At 53.8% G+C, this 17,618-nt stretch overlaps 2 protein-coding genes across 2 annotated transcripts; both read right to left on the bottom strand.

Moving 5' to 3' along the window:
* Positions 1-2,222: 2,222 nt before the first annotated feature.
* EXOSC2 (exosome component 2) lies at positions 2,223-6,431 on the bottom strand. The gene is made up of 9 exons (XM_066201096.1): positions 6,277-6,431; positions 6,072-6,173; positions 5,936-5,981; positions 5,579-5,668; positions 5,395-5,460; positions 5,190-5,258; positions 4,154-4,330; positions 3,853-3,981; positions 2,223-3,016 (listed from the first exon to the last, which is right to left on the bottom strand). Exons 1-9 carry the CDS (start codon positions 6,399-6,401, stop codon positions 2,936-2,938), a joined length of 885 nt encoding a protein of 294 aa, XP_066057193.1. The 5' UTR covers positions 6,402-6,431; the 3' UTR covers positions 2,223-2,935.
* A 777-nt stretch (positions 6,432-7,208) lies between these two features.
* On the bottom strand, positions 7,209-15,960 carry PRDM12 (PR/SET domain 12). The gene is made up of 5 exons (XM_066201235.1): positions 15,706-15,960; positions 14,722-14,912; positions 13,605-13,760; positions 9,892-10,003; positions 7,209-8,958 (listed from the first exon to the last, which is right to left on the bottom strand). The coding sequence occupies exons 1-5, from the start codon at positions 15,917-15,919 to the stop codon at positions 8,576-8,578; spliced, it is 1,056 nt and encodes a 351-aa protein (XP_066057332.1). The 5' UTR covers positions 15,920-15,960; the 3' UTR covers positions 7,209-8,575.
* Positions 15,961-17,618: the final 1,658 nt, after the last annotated feature.

Genomic DNA, 17,618 nt, shown 5'->3' with positions numbered 1-17,618 from the left:
AAACTTAGCATGTTAATTAACAATCCTCAGGAACCTGAGAGAAGCATTTCAAGATGTCTCTAATCTCAGTGGAATTTCAGTCTCTTCTCAGGTCTGCACAAAGCTTTTTATTTGTACCACTCTCAGCTGAACAGCAAAACTGTGCATGGATGGTACAGAAGTAATGCAATAAGCAACAGTAATTGGATTAATAACCCATTAGCACAAATTTAAAATCTCAGTGGTTATTCCTATGAGTAAAGGAATTCTTCCTATTAGTACATGAACACTGGGACCAAGAAACAAGAAAATTGTTTTTGCAGATAAGTGATGTTGTGTTCTCATTCCTACAGGCAAGGGAACTAACTACCAACTCCACTTCTGAGCACAACTGCACCATGGATTAAGCAGCACAGGAGGTGCTACAGCTGCTTTACAGTGTCAGACACTGGTGAATGAAGAAATCAGGTTGGTCTGAGCTGTTTTAATGCCTGCGTGGGCCTTTTAGTTCCCCATACAAAAATGAACACTTACTAGGTTTTTCCCACCCTACTTTCAACTACTTTTTTTTTTCTTAAACCAGAGAAGCCAAAGTTTCTTCCTTTTCACCCTTCCTGCTTAGAAGTTGCCCAGCAAAATCCCACAGACTATTTCAAGAATTTAAGGGGACACTGCTGTTGCTGGCTTCTTGTTACCTGCTGGTTTGCAGCACTGTGCTGGATGGAGTTGCAGGAACTTCCAGCAATGACCTTGCTGAAGTCTTGTTACACAATTTAGGTCTTGGCGCAGGGCTGGCTGAATGTGCATGGTCACAGGGGAAAATACTGAGACCTTTGGTTCCCTCCCATCAGGAAGGATCCACAACCAAACCTCAGCAGCTGGTGTTCTTCTTGTGTTTAAAAACAAAAGTGCCAGGTATTCAGAAATAAGGGAACTGAATGAGTCACATACCTCCCCAATTTAACACATTATTAATGCCAAATTATCAGGAATCTTGCAGCAAGCTGGAGGAATCAGAAAGCTCAGAGCTGAAGTAGTCCAGATCTAGCAGAAATCCCTGAATCTCCCCCTGTGGTAATAAGAGAAACAGCTGCTAAACTACAGCAATTGGGTAAGGGGGGAAAGAGTACTTTTTAAAGTAAAAGATGCAGACTGCTAAAGCCTTTTTAGCTTTTTTTGAACCAGTCTTGTCTATGCGGGTGTGTGTTATGTGGCTACCAGCAGCCTCATGGAGACCTGAAAGTGTCACCATCAAGCCTTGGTTTTCAAATTTCCCCAGTCATCTTGCGGATGTGATTGTTGCAACACTTATTAGGGAATCTTCTTAAAACGCAAAAATAACAGTTCCCAGGACTTCTGTGGATCATTCCAGCGATACCCCCAACAAGTTCAGTACTATTTTCAGAGGCAGCACGGGCAGTTGTGCAGCATCAGAACGGATTAGCCATGTCCTTGCTTGTCCTTAGCCCCATTATGCTTTAGGATTCGGGCAGCAGCGCAGGTGGCAGCCATCCAGGCCCTGCTGTTTGGCAGGGCAGCGAGGCAGAGCTGCTGGCAAAGGGAAGTGCCACAAACACGATCCAAAGGTGCCATCTAGTGCCTGCTTGGGACCACAGGGAAAGCAACCCAAGCTGGAGGGACAGCAACAAACCGAATTTCTAGTTCCCAGGAAAACACCAAGAATTTTCCCTTGTGCCTGAGGCAAGAGTGCAAATCTGCAACGTGCAATTGGATTCAGGGACAACTGGGAGAGATGTTTTATCATCCTCATCACTCTATCACAAATAGACAGAATACATATATAATAAAACAGCTCTAATATAGCACCTGGAGCTGAGAGGATTCTGCAGGGAAAGCATCACATTCTGCACAGAGAACGTGACTGCCTGCCTGCCAACACCTGGCTTCACATGGCCGCCTCTAACCACTGGCCTGAAGATCTTCACCAGTGTCATACTGGGCTCCCTGTCGCCCCCAGTCACCTCTGCTTGACTCACCTCTCCAAGGGATCCTGCAGGGAGGCAATGCTTGGAAAGCCACTGTGAACACCAGGCAATCCTTACAGAGGAACCCTGTAAGGGCTGAAGAGGAAGGTCAGGTCCTGCTGGGATGAAGGGAAGCAGCTGAAGGGGAGATAAGACAATGTAACCATTCCAAGTGTCCCGGCACAAGGAAACTTAAGCCAACCATAGCCCTCAAGCTAGACTAAAAACAAACCAATGCACACACTGCCGAAGGACTGATTTGTTTCAAAAAATTTATTGAAATGCAAAAATACTTAATACAAAACCATACTGATACCTCCTCAGAAGAGGAGCTCACCTCTCAGGCATAAAAAAAACAAACAAAAAAAAACCAGCAGGATACACACAAACCAGGACACTGCTTGTCCACAGCTCCATATGGACAGTCACAGCCACATCCCATTTCATACCCCTGAGACATTCAAGCCATGAACAGCCAGACCCAAACCATGGTTAGCAAGGGTGTGGATACTCCTGTTTTCTAAACACATGTGCCTGGATTTACATTCTTAAAAATGAGAGCTCTCAGTCAGAGGACAGACTGGTAGATCCTTATCACAAGTAAATTAAAATCCAAATCATCTTCTGGAGACAAAGAAATATAAAACATATCCCTTCCTCTCTGTCATTCTGCACAAAGTTCTGGGGCATTAGACACAGCAACAGGTGCTAGGAGACATGTCCCGGTTGCATCTGCATCTTTATAAAGGTCAGATATCAATTTTTCAGGCTGTTGCACTAAAAGGCTATTGTACTTAAGTACTACTTTGTACTAAAAGGACACAGGAGATACCCTAGGAGTGAGGAATTTTTGGTGGTTTCTGAAGTGTGGAATGAATGTTGGGGACTAGAACACTGAAAAAAACCCACATAATACTGAGAATCAAAGCTGCCATGCTGGGATTTCAAATGACTGCTTCTGGCCATGTGCCCTATCCCTCTGAATCCAGCAACCTCTGTCGAGCTCCCAGAACGATCTCCTCTGTCACCTCTGGTTTGAGAATGTCCTTGATCTGCAATGGAAAGAAGACCAATATGAGCACCAGGAATCAACTACTACTTTTGCATTCTGTGAGGAGACAAAGGTCTCTGACACATGGCAGCAACAGCAAAGAAGTATAGAGGGTTGTGGTGAAAAAAAACCCCATGGCAGAGAGTTCAAGGCAAAATTAACTTTGCCAGTTGGGAATCCTTACAGAGACAAGAGGAAATCAAAAGAAGAGGCTATTAATCTTCCTCATCTTCCCTGAAGGACACACACTGTATTTGGGAAGGGCAGAGATGACTTAAACACAGTTATACTTCAAAAGAACACCTCACTGGGAATGAAAGCAGAAGACAATTCAGATCTCCTTTATTTATGAGAAAAGAATTGCCCGTGATTGTGCTGGCAGGAATCACAGTGAAAAGCTGTACAGCAAGAGGTCAAATGGAGGCAGCCTTTCAGCAGTGCAGGATGCAGATACAGACATGAGACTGCTCTCTGTACAATGCATGACATTTACCTTTTCATCGCTTCATAAAATGCACTGTACCTTCATACAATGCCAATTTTAACACTGTTTTCACAGGAATTAAAGGGTCCATAATGCCAGCGAGGGATACACAACATTAAAAAAGGGACTGATCTCTCTTCAGGAATAGTTAGACTTTGCCAGAGGCAGAACCCTTCAAACTATCCCTGAAACTGTGCAAGGCAACTTACATTATGCAAAAGGGGAGAGTTCATACTGTCACTCACTACAGGATGCTTTGGTAAGTTGAAAGGAAACTCTGACTTCAGCAGCAACTGATGCAGCCTTTCTGTTCCCTCCCCTCAGTGTGGAATAAACACTACTAGTTCCTGTACCTGATGAGGAAGGGATGCTTCATAGCAATACAGGATGCTGGTGTCAAAGAGCATCATCTTGTGAGTAACCAGAGCCATGATGCAGTTTCGGAGCCGTGAGATCACCTCCCGGTCAGACAAAGGAACTGGCTGAGAAAGAACAGAGGAAAAGGGATGAACGCACAGGGAAATAATGCAAGTAAAAAAGCCTTGCTGTGACCTTAACACAAGATCCTGAAAGTCTCAGGTTAGTCACGTGCTTTTGACTATGTCAGACTAAAAACCATCACTGGTAGAAGGCTCACTTTCCCTGAACACTCACCTCCAAGTTGGCAGTGTAGCCTCCAGCCTCGTCATCCTTCTGCTCTGGAGTTGGGTAGATCCAGATGAAGCCATTGTTGCCAAGGATCACGGAGGCACCACAGGGCAGGTCATGGAAATGAGTCTTCTGGCGTTTCACAAGGGAGGGAGAGACCTGCACCAGCACACCCTGGGCAAGCTGGAGAGAAGAACACGAGGCTCAGCATGAGAGACATCATCAGCCACCACAGATAACACCAAGTCACTGACACACACTCACTCCATTGCTGGCCTAGGAACAACTCTGTTTTAACACCTTTTCCTGTGAAACAGTGAATATAAAACCTGCCTGCCTCTGGGAGCACTGGGAGGATTAGCTAATGCCTGTGCAGCCCTTTGAAGATGAAGAATACTCTAAGTGCTTAGCACAAATGTTAATAATATCTTGATCGTAACTACACATCAACCATCCCTGCAGAAAAATGAGGAGTCAGAGGCCCAATTTAGCAGAACACTTTCCCTCATAATCCAATCACTGTCCTTCACCCTTTGTGCAATAAGCACACTTCCCTTTCATCTTTTAAGTGCTAATACTCTTGGTCTGGTAATCCCAAACTGCAGCCTACGCTCCAACGGCCTCTTGGCTTATTTCAATGCACAAAACCAGAGATAAATGCCAACTGCGTAAAGCCTCAAATAGAGCCCTGCGGAGAGGAACAAGTCACAGGGGCAACAGCCAGCAGAAGAGGAGTGAGGAGATCTTTCCCCAGGATTTCATTCCCAAGTGGCTAGTGGGGGAAACAGAACTAGCAGGCTGAAACTGTGGACAGGGAGAGCATTGGATCAAAGGGCAACTCAAGGACACCTCCTCTGCTTTGGGGAAACTCGATGTGTGTGCTCTCATGTAGAAGCTGAGAGTCTTCCTGTCCTGCAGGAATGGGTCATAACAACATCCTGCTCTACTCCAGAGCTCTTTTCTTAAAAAAGCCTCCAAAAGGCCTTATACAAATCAGCTGGTGCAGAATTAACCCAGGATCACGGGCTTTGGAATAACTCACCTTTCCATACTTCAGGCTCCGGGTGTGCAGCGATACAGCCCCATCAGAAAATATAGACTGGACCTCTGCCTGTCGGTGCCACTTAAGGAAACAGGGTCCCTAAGGCTGCCCAGTGCCACCCCAGCACAGCTCTCACCCCCAGCCAGGCTTTCCCTGCTCTTCCCATGCCCTTGCTCTTGTGCCAATGGGAGCAGCAGAAGGATACACTGATGAGATCTCCTTCCTGCAGGTAGTCCCTCATCGCAAGCTCGTCTTCTGCTGATTTTCTTCTCTGAAACATCACAAGAAAAGTTACATGTAGCCCAGAATGAGAAAACATCCATCAGTTAAAATGGATAGTTAGAATAGAACCTTAGAATGCCATGCAAAACAAAACCAGCTACACTCACCAGCTCCCCACCAGGTAAATTTATAGATGACAGCAACAGGACTGAATCCAGCCTGGAATTTGTTTCCACTTTCCATCGCTTCTGCTGAACCTAAGGGGAAAAAAACCCACCCAAACTTATAGGTACACACTGAGAAATTGAATGGGAGCTGCAGCTCCCCAACCTGCAGGAGGGAACAGCTCTGCTGGCTTCTTCCAGCCTCATCCCGGTTAAAGTCCACATGCCCCCAGTACCCTGCGCAGGGACACTGATGTGTATCAAGGTTTTAGGATCCCGGGAAGCACTTAAGAGTCGGACTGAGCCACGAACACCCTCCTTTTCCTCCTCCTCGGTACCGCGGCAAACACGGGGCTTTACCTCCGTAATCCTCCCGACCACGATGTCGCCGATCTCGCCGTTGTACCTGGCACAGAGAGCGGCGGTCACACACCTCACACTCGCCCCGCCGAGCCAGGCCCCGCTGCCGGCCCGCTCCCGCCGCGGCCGCGCTCACCTGGCCTTCAGCGCCCGGACACACACCAGCTTGTTCACCCTCTCCACCACGCCGGCAACCGAGGCGATCAGCTTGTCATCCTCCACAAAAGTACCGTGGCCCCTGCGGAGAGAGAGAGAGAGGCTACCTAAAGACAGCCCGAAGCCGCGCCGCCGCCACCCCGCCGCCGCCGCCGCCTCCTCCTCCCCTCCGCCGCTGCCCGCACCTCATGTATCCCGTGTCCGTGGTGATCGTGTCCCCCGGTGCCACCAGGTGCTTCTCACCGCCCCGGGGAGCGCCGGAGTCCAGGGGCGGACGGACCGCCGGCAGCCTCATGGTGACCGCCGCCATCTTGGCCCCGCCGCACGCGCCTTCCGCCCGGCATGTTGGCTGCTGGCAGGAGCGCCCCTGAGGGCACGGGCGCCGCCATCTTGAGTGCGGGCGGCAGGGGCGGTGACTGGGCAGCCACGTTTGTTCCTGGCAGCGAAGGGACTCTCGGGCTTCGCCCCGGGGCAGCCGAAGGAGGGCCGCGGCCGTCTTTAGTGCGGGCAGGGTGCGCCGCTCTTCGGGCAGCCCTCGGCAGTGACCCGCCCCGGCGGAACCCGCCCGGCACACCGGGGCGGCACCACGGGCCTTCCCCGGGGCTCAGCCGGGCTGGGGTGCTGCGGGCCGAGGCGGGGAGCAGCACCCGCGGTTTGGGTGCCCCTCACACAGGGTTTGCCCTGAGGGCAATCCTCTGATGCCCTCCCCAGCTGGCCGGTGGTCACGCTTGGCTTGAATATCGCCGCGGGACTCAGGACTGACCCCTTCCCCTCGGCCGAGCTGTGCCAACACGTACTGATCCGTCCGTGGAAAAGTTTTATCCGTTCAAGCCCCGATTCGGCTCTCAGAGCCGCGGAGGAAATGCCACGGGAAAAGCAGCCGCGGTGACCGTCAGCAAATGTCGCTCCCTTCCGGCAGGGCTTAAACCTGTATCCCATCACAGCCAAAATATGGGCACTAATTCATGGGGTGTATCAAAGCGTATCAGTAGCTGTGGCTTCAAAGAGGGACTGTACAAGTTTACAGGAATAGGGACTGGCAGGGTGGAATCAGTAGAGATCACCCACTCCAGAGTGGGCCAGCACTCACCCCAGCGTCCAGACCCAAAAACGGGCTTCTTTAGCCAAAACTTGGGGTTTTTTCCCCTCCCAGATGCAAGTCTTGGTCCAACAGATGACTCCACATCTCCTCACTTCACAGACTGTTGTGTTAGTTAAGACCTTCGCTCATCCCAATACCCACATTCTTCCCCTGACACGTAAAATAATGCTCTCCATGCTATCCCTCTTCTAAATGATAAATGTTCCAAGTAATTTTTATTTAGAATACAAGAGAGGTACAAATGTATTTACACTGTGTACATATACAATCGAATAATATATAATATCAAAGTCTTGTAAATAATGTTTACATAAATATTTACAAAGTTAAAGTGACAGTTGTTTGGGGATTTTTTTTTTTTGTTTGTTTTGTTTTTGTTTGTTTTCTTCTGGAAGTGAAACACGGTTTGTGAGAACTTTACACATCTTAGATTTATAATTAATATTAGAATACCTTCTTTTAAGATTTATGATACACAGCCCTCCTCCGCAGCGTGGGGACTCCAGAGGGCGCTTAGAGCTGTCCTTGGGGACAGAGCTGGCCCGGAGACAGGTTTTCTCTGTCCCCAGAGGGCAGTAGCAGTTCCAACCAAAATGTTCCTTCACAGCTGAGAAAAAGGATGGGGAGAAGAGCTGCCAGTATTGGAACAGGCACAGCTCGGCAGAGCTCGGTCCCCCCTAAACCTGCCTGTGGATGGGCATTCCCAGCTGGCAAAGTGTCCCCGTGGCACGTGGCCTGGCCCCTCTGCCCGCAGCATCACTTGGAGCAGTGACAGATGCCAGTACAGGGCTTGGGCTGGAGCAGGGCAGGCCGAGGGGGCTCGGGTATGGGAAAACGCAAACGTTCATTATTTCAGGGCTCCCAAGGAGGAAAAGGTGTCCCTTGGAAGGAGCCACCAGGGCAAAAGCCACTCCCGAGGCAAAGAGGCGTGACTGGGGTGGCCGCATCAGAGCTGTGCCAGCCTTTCGATGGGGGCACGTGTCTGCTAGAGCAGAGGAGGACGGACAACAGGAATTTTTCTTTCTACCAAATTATCTGTAAAACCCAGGCATGACTCAGCCAGGCCCAGATTTCAGTTCCCTCAATCTTCCCCAGTGCACTGGCAAACCCACACAGGACATTCCACTTCATCCCTTCTCCCCTGCCAATGCCAGGGGCCACCAGCCACACTTGTGCCACATCTCCCTGGGGACGATCCCTCACAACTCAGCTGCAGAGCTGGGGGTTCCCCTCCTGCCGAACCCCCGCAGTCAGCGATGCCCAAATACAACCCAACACTCCTTTGAGACACAAAGCAGCTCAGTCAAGGGCCATCCTCCCAGTTCATTGCATGTCTCAGCATCAGTCTCTGCTGTCCCAAATCCCGCTGCCGCACCGGGGCTTCACAGCACCATGGTGGGGATGTGATGGGCCAGGGAGGCAGGGTGGGGCACGGGCAGGGCGGGCGAGTGGGCCTGCAGGGAGGCGTTGGGGGGCCGGTGGCGGGCGCTTTTCTGGTGCGCCCGCAGCCCTGCGAGCTGGGAATAGGCACTTTGGCAAACCTGGCACTTGTAGGGCCGCTCGCCCGTGTGCAAGCGGACGTGGTTGCGGAGGGTGGAGGACTGGCTGAAGCGGCGGTTGCAGAAGCGGCACACGAAGGGCTTGTCCAGGGTGTGGATGCGCATGTGGGAGCGCAGGTTGCTGCGGGAGTTGAAGCCGCGGTGGCAGATGACGCAGCGCATCCGGCCCGTCGTGCTGGCCCCCGTTTCCACCGCGTGGAAATCCTCTGGGGACAGCAGGGGACAGTCAGGTGTTGCCCTCCAGCACAGCAGCTCACCCCACCCCAAGTCCCCCTGGTGCTGGGTGCCCTGGAATGCCCTCAGTGCCCTCTTGCTGACTCCCTGCTGCTGAGGTCACCTATCCTGAGCAGACTGGCATCCAGGTTGGCTCTTAGGATTTTGGGGTGCAGCCAGTGCTGGGAATGGGCTCAGCCAGATTTAGGTAAGGGGAACATTCAAGCTGAGCTGAATTAATCCCTTCTAGATGGACACAAAACCAATTTTCCCCTCCCTGGGCTGCAGCAGAGCTGGAGGGGGTGGGTGCAGGAGCTCTCAGGAGCCCCCAGCCACACTGTCCAGCCCCTGCCCCAGTCCCAGCTTCTCCCCTCGCTCTGCTGGGCTCAGACATGGCTCTCTCAGAGTGGGGAGCAGAGTCGGGGAGCAGAGTCAGGGAGCACAGAAGTGGCTCCAAACACAGCCTGAGCTCTGCTGTGCCAAAGAGAAGTGCCTCAGGGAGCTACTGAGACAAGAGGAGAGCAAAAGCCTGAGGAGAGAAAAGCCTGCTGTGTTGGTGATTAAGATCCCTTAAATGCAGAGTGGGGATGTAGAGGCTGCATGCACTTGGTGTTTCACAGAGTGTTGGGGCTGCCTTGCACTCACACCCTGCACTGCTCCTCCCTGCCTGGCTGAGTCAGGCAGCGACTTCCAGACACCCCACCAGCAACAGCCACAGGCAAACTGGCCTGTAGGCATTGCCCTGAATTACTGAGGACCTGCTCAAGCTATATGGATCATAGTCCTTGTGCTTGTCCGCAGAGAACTGGGATATCTGACATACCCCTGGGATGTCCCTGCCTTGTGCCCACCCAACGGCCTCAGAGGTGGGCACAGGATGAATGGGCAGGGATGTTACGTCCTTGGCTCTTTCTGATGTTACCTACCATGTTTGTTCTTCTTCTGCTCCTCTTCCAGCCCTGGCACACCTGGGATGCCCAGGAAGGTGTTGTGGGAGTTCCCGTACCAGACCAGCAGCTCTTGGTCTGGAGGAATCATCTAGAGAGATAAAGAAAGGGTTGTTGGGAGGGACAATGGACATCCCTCCCTGCGCTAATCCATTCAGACCTATCCTGGGTGTGCCCCATTTCTGTGAGACCCTGCTGCCACCTGGGACATGCCAGCCATCCCCAGCGCCCACAGGCAGGCACGGAACAGCCCAGGATGCAACACTGGAGGTGGTGGCACAGCTCAGCACCACTCAGCACCAGCACAAACCCACTCCAGGCTCTTCCCCAGGCTGGGACACAAACGGTGTTATGGGCAAATAGACAACTATAGAGCCCAGGGGCAGACCTGTAGTCTCCAGAGTGCAGGACCCAGAGGTCCCAGCAATGCAAGACCAGGACAGGGTGAAACACAGAGACATGGAGAAAGAAACCATTTGTGGAGCCACAATCAGCATGAATGTCAGAGACCAAAGCAGGGAGTTGAGCCCCAGCTCAGGGCTCCAGCAGAGCATTTATCTTTGGACAGAGACATCAGCACCCTCCAGCTGCAGGGCACAGGCAGCACCTCCCATCCATCCCTGCCGGGACTGATTTTAGAAGGTGGAAATGCAGATCCGCCCGCAAAGGGCTCATCAGCCTGCAGAGCAGAGAAGGGCTCTGAACTGCTGTAAGAGACAATGGCTCAGGTGTGAAATGTGCTTATATCCCCCACCAAAGCTGCAGTGCCTGCAACAGCCCAAGGACAGGACAGGACATGGGCAGGGGTTTTGCATCATCCACGTTGCCATTTCCCTGAAGTGACGGCACTTCTCCTGTCCCTGCTGATCCTGTCATGTTCCCGCATGGCCGGGGCGAGCAGCCAGGAAACGCTGCTCAAGGCTCCCCTCATGCAGCAGCCGTGGCTGGGAAGATAGATCCTCTCAGACCAGTTCAAACAACACGAATAACAATATCACTTTATAAAAAAATACTTATTTTCCCTAGCAGTCCCTACTGTCAACCTAATTTAGAAGTAGGAATGTCCTGGGTTTTGGAGGATGGTTTTGTGTACACTGAGCATGTTAGATCCAAGTAAAGCATCATCCACATGAAACACAGATCTTGAGTTCAATCACGTCAACACTGAAAATACGTTGAATTTTAAGCATCTGAAATCAATAGGAGTTTGACTAAATATCTTTGTCCATCTGCATAAAGACCTCACTGGGCTGCAGAGGAGAAATTTGGGAGGCAGAGGAAGCCGCTATTCTTTTACATCCCAAAATGATGACACTGTTTCTTGGCATTATTTACTCTTAAGAGAAAATTAGTCAGTTTTAGTACAAGCAAATAAAATATTGCCGAAAGGATAAAACAATCTGCATGGGTGCAGATACATGGGTGTGTGTTTCATTCTGCTGAAGCTGCTGCAGCCAGGCCAACAGTGAGTGAGCATCCATGTGCATACACCCCAAAGGAAATTCGAATTGCCCCCCAGGAGTCTTGTGGCCTTCAGATCAAAGGCCAGAACTTTCTGCCTTCACTTTATTTTCCAGCAGCAGCAACTTGGTATTGCTGAGAAAGAGGATGGGAAAAACAAATCAGCAAATAAGGGCAGGAACGGGCAAAACGCATTAAAATATCAAACATATATAGGAAAAAAAAAGCACCAGATAAATCTGATTTTTTGGCATGTAGGTGAGAAAGGCATCCGAAGAGATGCTTTTGGAGCCCTGGTGCAGCAGGGGTGGGTGCAGAGCAATAGGAAGTGGGCAGCTCACTGTGCCACTGCTACAGGGGCACAGCGGGCATGGGCAGGAGGCTGTGCAGGGGAACAGGAGGTGAGGAAGCCACCAGAACTGGTGGGTGACAGTGGCCACACATGGACACCTGTGGTGCTGAGCAGGGCAGCACTTAAATTCGGGTCAGTGTGTGCGTGTCCTGCCAGGCTTGGGGAGCAGTGTGACAGCAGGGGCCCTTCATCCCTGCCTCCTCACACACATCACTTGGGGTTCAGCACTCTCAGCATCTCAAATTCACTGCTTGTGCCAAGAGAATTAAAGTCATCCTGCTCCACTGCTCCAGACCCAGGAACAAGTCCACAGCTGGATCATGGCTATACCCAAATATTCACTCACCCATCCCCTCGTCCGTGCCTGCACGTGTAAAAACCACAGCTGTGTTCCTAATTACACCACAGCTACCTAGAATTATTTTACTTATTTTTATAATTTAAGAACAATAGTAAAAAGCACTTAAGGTGCTGTCACAACAGGCACAGCTGCCCACAGAAATATCAGGTCTTAAAACTAGAAACACCTGAAGCCTGCGGATGGGTGTCTGACATGAGAACAGCAGGGAAGTGCTTGAAGCTCTTGGGAAAGGTGGCAGAGCCCAGGGGGCACACGGGACTCTCCTGCAGCAGGAGAGAATATCTGATCCTCTTTCTATCCACCCATTCTCCTTTGCCACCCCACGGCAGCAATCCCTAACCCAGCCCTGCTGCTCGCTCAGCGCAGGGTTGGGCTATGGTCCTGTGCCACGGAGCATTTCCGTAAGCCATGGAGCACTCTGTACACCAGTGCAGGAGTCTGGATAGATCTGGAGAGCTGTCCGTGCCCACAGAACCAGCAGGCATTCCTGGTCATTCCCAGTTGAGGACCCTCTCCCGGCTGCAAATGCTCCTCAGGTGAGGCTCTGAACCCAATACTGGAGGGGGCCAATCCCACAGTGCAGGTCTGGGATGGATTGGGACATGTCCCTTCTTTAAGCCAAAGCTGCTGCACAGGGCCGTCTCCCCAAGCCACCACCTTTCTCCACCTTCAGCAGCGTTGGGTTATGGGGACGCTGCACATAAGCAGGGCTGATCCCCACCATCACCCCACTCTGGCACTGTGATTTGTATGAATATGTCATCAATAATGGCAGGGGGCCAGACACCCACCTCCATCCCAGAGTCTCCTGTAGGGAGCTGTGGGTACCCTCCAGCCTTCACCCCACTGCATGGCAGTCTGTGCCACCCCTGGGACCCTGCTCCTGTGCCACACCAGCACTTCATACAAGAGCACAGGGACGAGGGGGCAGGAAGAGTCCCTTCTCCACAGTGTAAAGCCCAAGGCACAGCTGCACCAGCACCACTGCCTGCCCTCTCCTTGGCTCCCTGCTCCCTGCACAGCCGGAGTGTGATGCCCAGGCAAAGTAGGGCAGTCAGGCACACCCTGTGCTCAGCACCTGGGTTTCACAGAACCCCCCCAGATTTTACCCTGGTATAAAGAAACAGGTTCTGCACAAAATCCCACGCTTTCAATAGAGCATCCAAGCCCTGTCCTTGTCCAAAGCTCCATATGGGCCAGAATTGCAGCTCTTTTCATGCTTCATACCCCAAACAAGGATCTACTCTCCTCCTGTTCAACACACATCACTCCATGAGCCCACAGAAGGGGGGCAGAGAGGAGAAGGGACCTTTACTACTCCCTGAAGCCAATGCAACGGCCCTTCCCTGTGGTTTCTACGTCTGCTGGTGGATCTGAGCACCAAGGATGGAAAAGCTGCCATGCCCTTCCACAGACACCCCACCAACAAGAACAAGGGAGGGGGAGTCTGTAGGATGGGGGATCCCACCACCCTGCTCCTCAATTGCGGATGCCCTGTTTCCCTTCAGTCCCACTTACCTCAATGGCCTTGTAGAAGATGCTGTTCCCGATCTGGACCACCTCGAGGTTCTGCTCCTGCTCGTTCCGGGCACATTTGATGTAGGTCATCCAGCTGCGGTGATCCTCCTGGCTGGCGTCGATGAAGTACCGCACTGTGCCGTCCTCATTGAAGACCTGTGAGGGGAGAGAGCACTTGGTGGGGATGCTGCCCACTGTAGGCTGAGCCCCTCCACCTCCTGCCTCTGAGATAAAACCCCTGGACAGGGACCAAGCTCAAAGCCAGCACAGCCTCGGGGCTGAGATCCTGACAGCAGCCGGGAGATGCCAAACCCTTCCTTGCTTTGTGGTGCTGGACTGCAGCGGGGCTGAGAAACGTGCCCTGCTCTCACTGGCGTGGCTGGTCCTGCCAGCCCCTATCTCCCTGGATAACCCAGCTTCTTTCCTCAATATCCCTTCCCATCAGAGCCCCACCAGCAGCTCAGCCCCAGAGGAAGGGGCTGTTCAGCATCCTGCAGCTGCCGTGGGAGCGGGAGAATCCCTGGGTGGATGGGGAAAGTGCATGCCAGGCCAGGAAAGATGCTTGGCAGGGTGCCAGGAAAGATGAGGCAAGTTTCTGATAGGCATAAAATTATAATAATAATTAAGAAGTGCAAGTCTAAGTCAAACAAATAAAAAAATAGGAAATATCCTCTCTATTGGCTGTGCAATAGGGCACAATGTCCTGGCATCTCAGATCCCCCGAACTCCACAGTTTCATTTGGGATTAACCTCACCAGGGCTGGGGCAAAGCAGGGAGGAGGGGACAGGGCAGAGCTGGTTTTGCTCACCGTGGCCAGTGCAGGCAGCAACCAGTCAGGTGTTCCACCAGGAAAGGGATGGGATGGGCAGGGCAGGGCAGGGCATGATCTGGCATTTCAGGGCTCCTCTGGGGGCTGGCTGCACCCCGAGGGCTGGGAAAGCTCATCCTTCTCCTGCAAGGGGTTCCTAAACCCACCTGCCTAGATATTTGCATGAATGGGGAAACTGAGGCACAAGGATGGTGCCCGATGGTGCCCGAGCACGGGACACAATCCCATCACCCCGTCCCTGCTTCTCCCCAGACCAGTCCGGGCTCAGGGTTCAGGGGGGTCGTTACCTCCCACATGAGGTTGTTGTTCTTGCACAGGTCCACATGTTCGGGGGAGATGACCCTGCCCGTGAACGGCCCCATCTCTGTGCCAGCCTTGATCCAAGTCTTGGAGAAGATGCCGAGCCCTTCCCCGGGGATGGAGCTCTGGGCGATTATCACTTCCGACGGCAGCACCAGGCTGGAGAGCTTCTGCACCTCTGCGAGGGGGGAGATGGCTCAGAAAGGGACAAGGGTAGGGGAGAGGGGGGAAACGGGCGGCGACGGGGACCCCGCCCAACCCCGGCCCCAGCCCGGACCCCGGGGCTGAGCCTTTTAAACGCCCAACCGGGCTCCCACAAAGCGGTACAAGGTTCCCCCGGGGCATTGAGGAGGTACCTGGGAAAAGCATCCCGGACTGGGCGAGGGAGCGGGGCTGGGAAAGGAGGTTAAATGGTGTCTATTTCGGCCCATCCAGCAATTTGTCATGCTGTTAAAGTGATCTGCATTCATTAAACTCAACTAGAAAGAAATTGCTAATTCTAAATTCATTAGTCCTTTAGGAATGCTGTAGCGGTACATTGTGCCTGAATGGCGCGAGGGCTTGTTTAAAAGGGCCCAGGAATTCCTCTTACAAAATGGGGAGATGAGATGGTTGACATATCGTGAATGGAAATGGAATTAGCCTTCATGGTAAATTAAGAGAGGAACAGAAATCCGAGAGGGGGAAAAGGGAGCTGGGACGCCCCGGCGATGCCGGGGCGAGAGAAAAGATATTGTCCCGGGCGGCTGAATGCGGGACGGCCCCGGCCCCCCCAGCCCGCGGTTTAAGTGGGAACTTTCTCAGGTCAAGCCCAAGTTAACCAAATGAATTTAAAGCCCTTTTTCCCCAGTCCCACGCCTTGGGAGAGCGGGGCGCCGGGACCGCATCCCGCCGCCGGGCCCCGGGAGCCGGCCCGGAGCCCATGGGGGAAACCGTGGGGATCGGGGGGGGCCCCGGGGGGGGTCACTCACCTCCGGAGAAGGACTGAGCCAAGACTTCGGCCGTGAAGGCGGTCTTGGGGCTGCTCTTCTCCTCGAAGAGCTGCTCGCCCAGGACGTTTCTCCAGCGGCCGTAGAGGAAGCTGTGCAGGATGTCGGAGGTGATCACCTCGGCCAGCGAGAGCCCCTGCGGCTTCAGCCCAGGCTTGAGGACCAGGGCCTCGGCGGGCAGCACCGAGCCCATCATGGGGGCGAGGCGGCGGGGCCGAGCGCGACGGGGCCGGGCGCGGCGGGCGGTGGGCGGCGGGCTGGGCTCCGTTCGGCTCGGCGGCTCCCGCCCGGCTATATATGAGCTTCATTGACCCTCCTAATTGGTTATTAATGACCTCCCTGACGTTGGCGGAGAGACTGGGGCTGCCGGAGCGAGGCGAGCCGTCGGAGCCCCCCCTTCCCATCTCCTCCTTCCCTCCCCTCCCGGGGGTGGGGTGGCTGGAGGGAGGGAGGGACACGGCGAGCACACACACACACACACACACACACACAAACACACACACACAGAGCATACACACACACACACACACGTATACACACACGGATACACACAGACGCACGGGCTCAGCCCCCGCACCTCCCGGCCCGGGCAAACCCAAACCCGGGCACCTGTCCCCGGGCACGGCACAACAGCAGCGAAACTGGCAGAAATGTCCCCGCCTGTGTCCCACGGACGGGGCGCACCCTCGGGCATGGTCCCGCTCCCCACCTGGCCCCCGCGCTCGTTTTGGGACGGAAACGCTGCGCTTTGGGGCCATTGAACACCACAACGAAATCGGCGGCCCCGAGCCCGGCAGCTCCCGGTGCTCTGCGGTGTTTGGCCCTGGCAGCCCCGGGGGAACGGGCTGAGGCTCCCGCATTTGGCCCCGACCGTGCTCGGCTCCACGCTGCCCCCCGCATCCCCGGCTTTCCCGGCCGGCACCGGCAGCACCGGGAGGCTCCGGCGCTGCTCCCCCAAAAGCCAGGACAGGGTCCCCAAGCACGGGGTGGGTGGGTCGCGCTCCCGGGGCTGATCCCCGCTTGACTGCAAGGCAGGGCTCACCCGGCTGCCGCCACCAGCCCGGCCGGTCCCCAGCCTCACATCCCCGTGGGAATTGTGCCCAGGTGTGGATGGGGGCCGCTCGTGGATCCCCCGTCTCCCTGCAATAGCAACCATGGCCTGCCGTGTCCCCCCAGGGCCGGACCCCGACCCCGGGGAGGCTGCAGTATCTCCGGGGCTCTGCTGCCGCATCGCCCCCGTCCCGGCACCCGAAGGCATTCCCCGGCCAGCCACGGCGCCCATCCCCGCCCTGCCGAGCCCAGGAGCTCCGCAGCCGCCTCTGCTCCCCGGCAAGGTGGCATCAGAGCGGTGCCTCCAAACCCAGCGCTCCCCTCCGGGCCCGAGCTTTGCCGGCTCAGCAAAGGGTTAATCTTTCCCGGATTTAAACCCAGTCCTGCTGTGTCGGAGCTTAGAGCCCTCTCCCTTAGCCTTGTTCTTTTGATTTTCATGGGGACGAGGGGCTGTAAAGGGCTGCGGGAAGAAGACTGGGCCCCCAAGATCCTCAGGCGCTCAAAGGCCGGTTCCCGCACCCCGGAGTCCCGGGAAGCCCCGCCGGGTCTCACCGTGCCCGGAGCAGCAGCCGAGCTCTATCCAAAGCCCCACTCTATCCCCTGGGTGGGTGTTTTATGGGGTGAAGCTGTGGAGTGTCTTCTGGCCTGGGTGAAATGATGCTACACCCCATGTGCAATTATTTCTATTAATCCAATCAAGAGGCAATGCAGATGTCAGGAACCCACCCAAACCTGCGCTTACTTCGGGTTTGCCCGTCGAGAGGCAGCGCTGTCCTGGAAAGGGGAAGTTAAAAACCTTCCAAAGATTGGTTTGGGGTTTAATGAGCGTAAAAAATAAGTTTATT

Source organism: Chamaea fasciata, unplaced genomic scaffold (assembly GCF_029207755.1).
Source record: "Chamaea fasciata isolate MVZ Bird 193981 ecotype frontalis unplaced genomic scaffold, bChaFas1.0.hap1 SCAF_20, whole genome shotgun sequence".
Lineage (NCBI taxonomy): Eukaryota > Metazoa > Chordata > Aves > Passeriformes > Sylviidae > Chamaea > Chamaea fasciata.
The sequence above is the reverse complement of the archived record's forward strand: the minus strand, read 5'-3'. Positions and strand labels throughout refer to the sequence as shown.

What these genes read in the sequence shown, in the direction of transcription:
- EXOSC2 (XM_066201096.1), bottom strand. Translation starts at nt 6,401, where the DNA reads ATGGCGGCGGTCACCATGAGGCTGCCGGCGGTCCGTCCGCCCCTGGAC. An exon ending in ATTTACCTGGTGGGGAGCTG is followed by an intron (nt 5,461 to 5,578) that starts GTGAGTGTAGCT and finishes GTGATGTTTCAG; the next exon opens with AGAAGAAAATCAGCAGAAGA. An exon ending in AAGCATCCCTTCCTCATCAG is followed by an intron (nt 3,017 to 3,852) that starts GTACAGGAACTA and finishes TTTCCATTGCAG; the next exon opens with ATCAAGGACATTCTCAAACC.
- PRDM12 (XM_066201235.1), bottom strand. Translation starts at nt 15,919, where the DNA reads ATGATGGGCTCGGTGCTGCCCGCCGAGGCCCTGGTCCTCAAGCCTGGG. An exon ending in GGCTCAGTCCTTCTCCGGAG is followed by an intron (nt 14,913 to 15,705) that starts GTGAGTGACCCC and finishes CCCCCCTCGCAG; the next exon opens with AGGTGCAGAAGCTCTCCAGC. An exon ending in TCTTCTACAAGGCCATTGAG is followed by an intron (nt 10,004 to 13,604) that starts GTAAGTGGGACT and finishes TTATCTCTCTAG; the next exon opens with ATGATTCCTCCAGACCAAGA.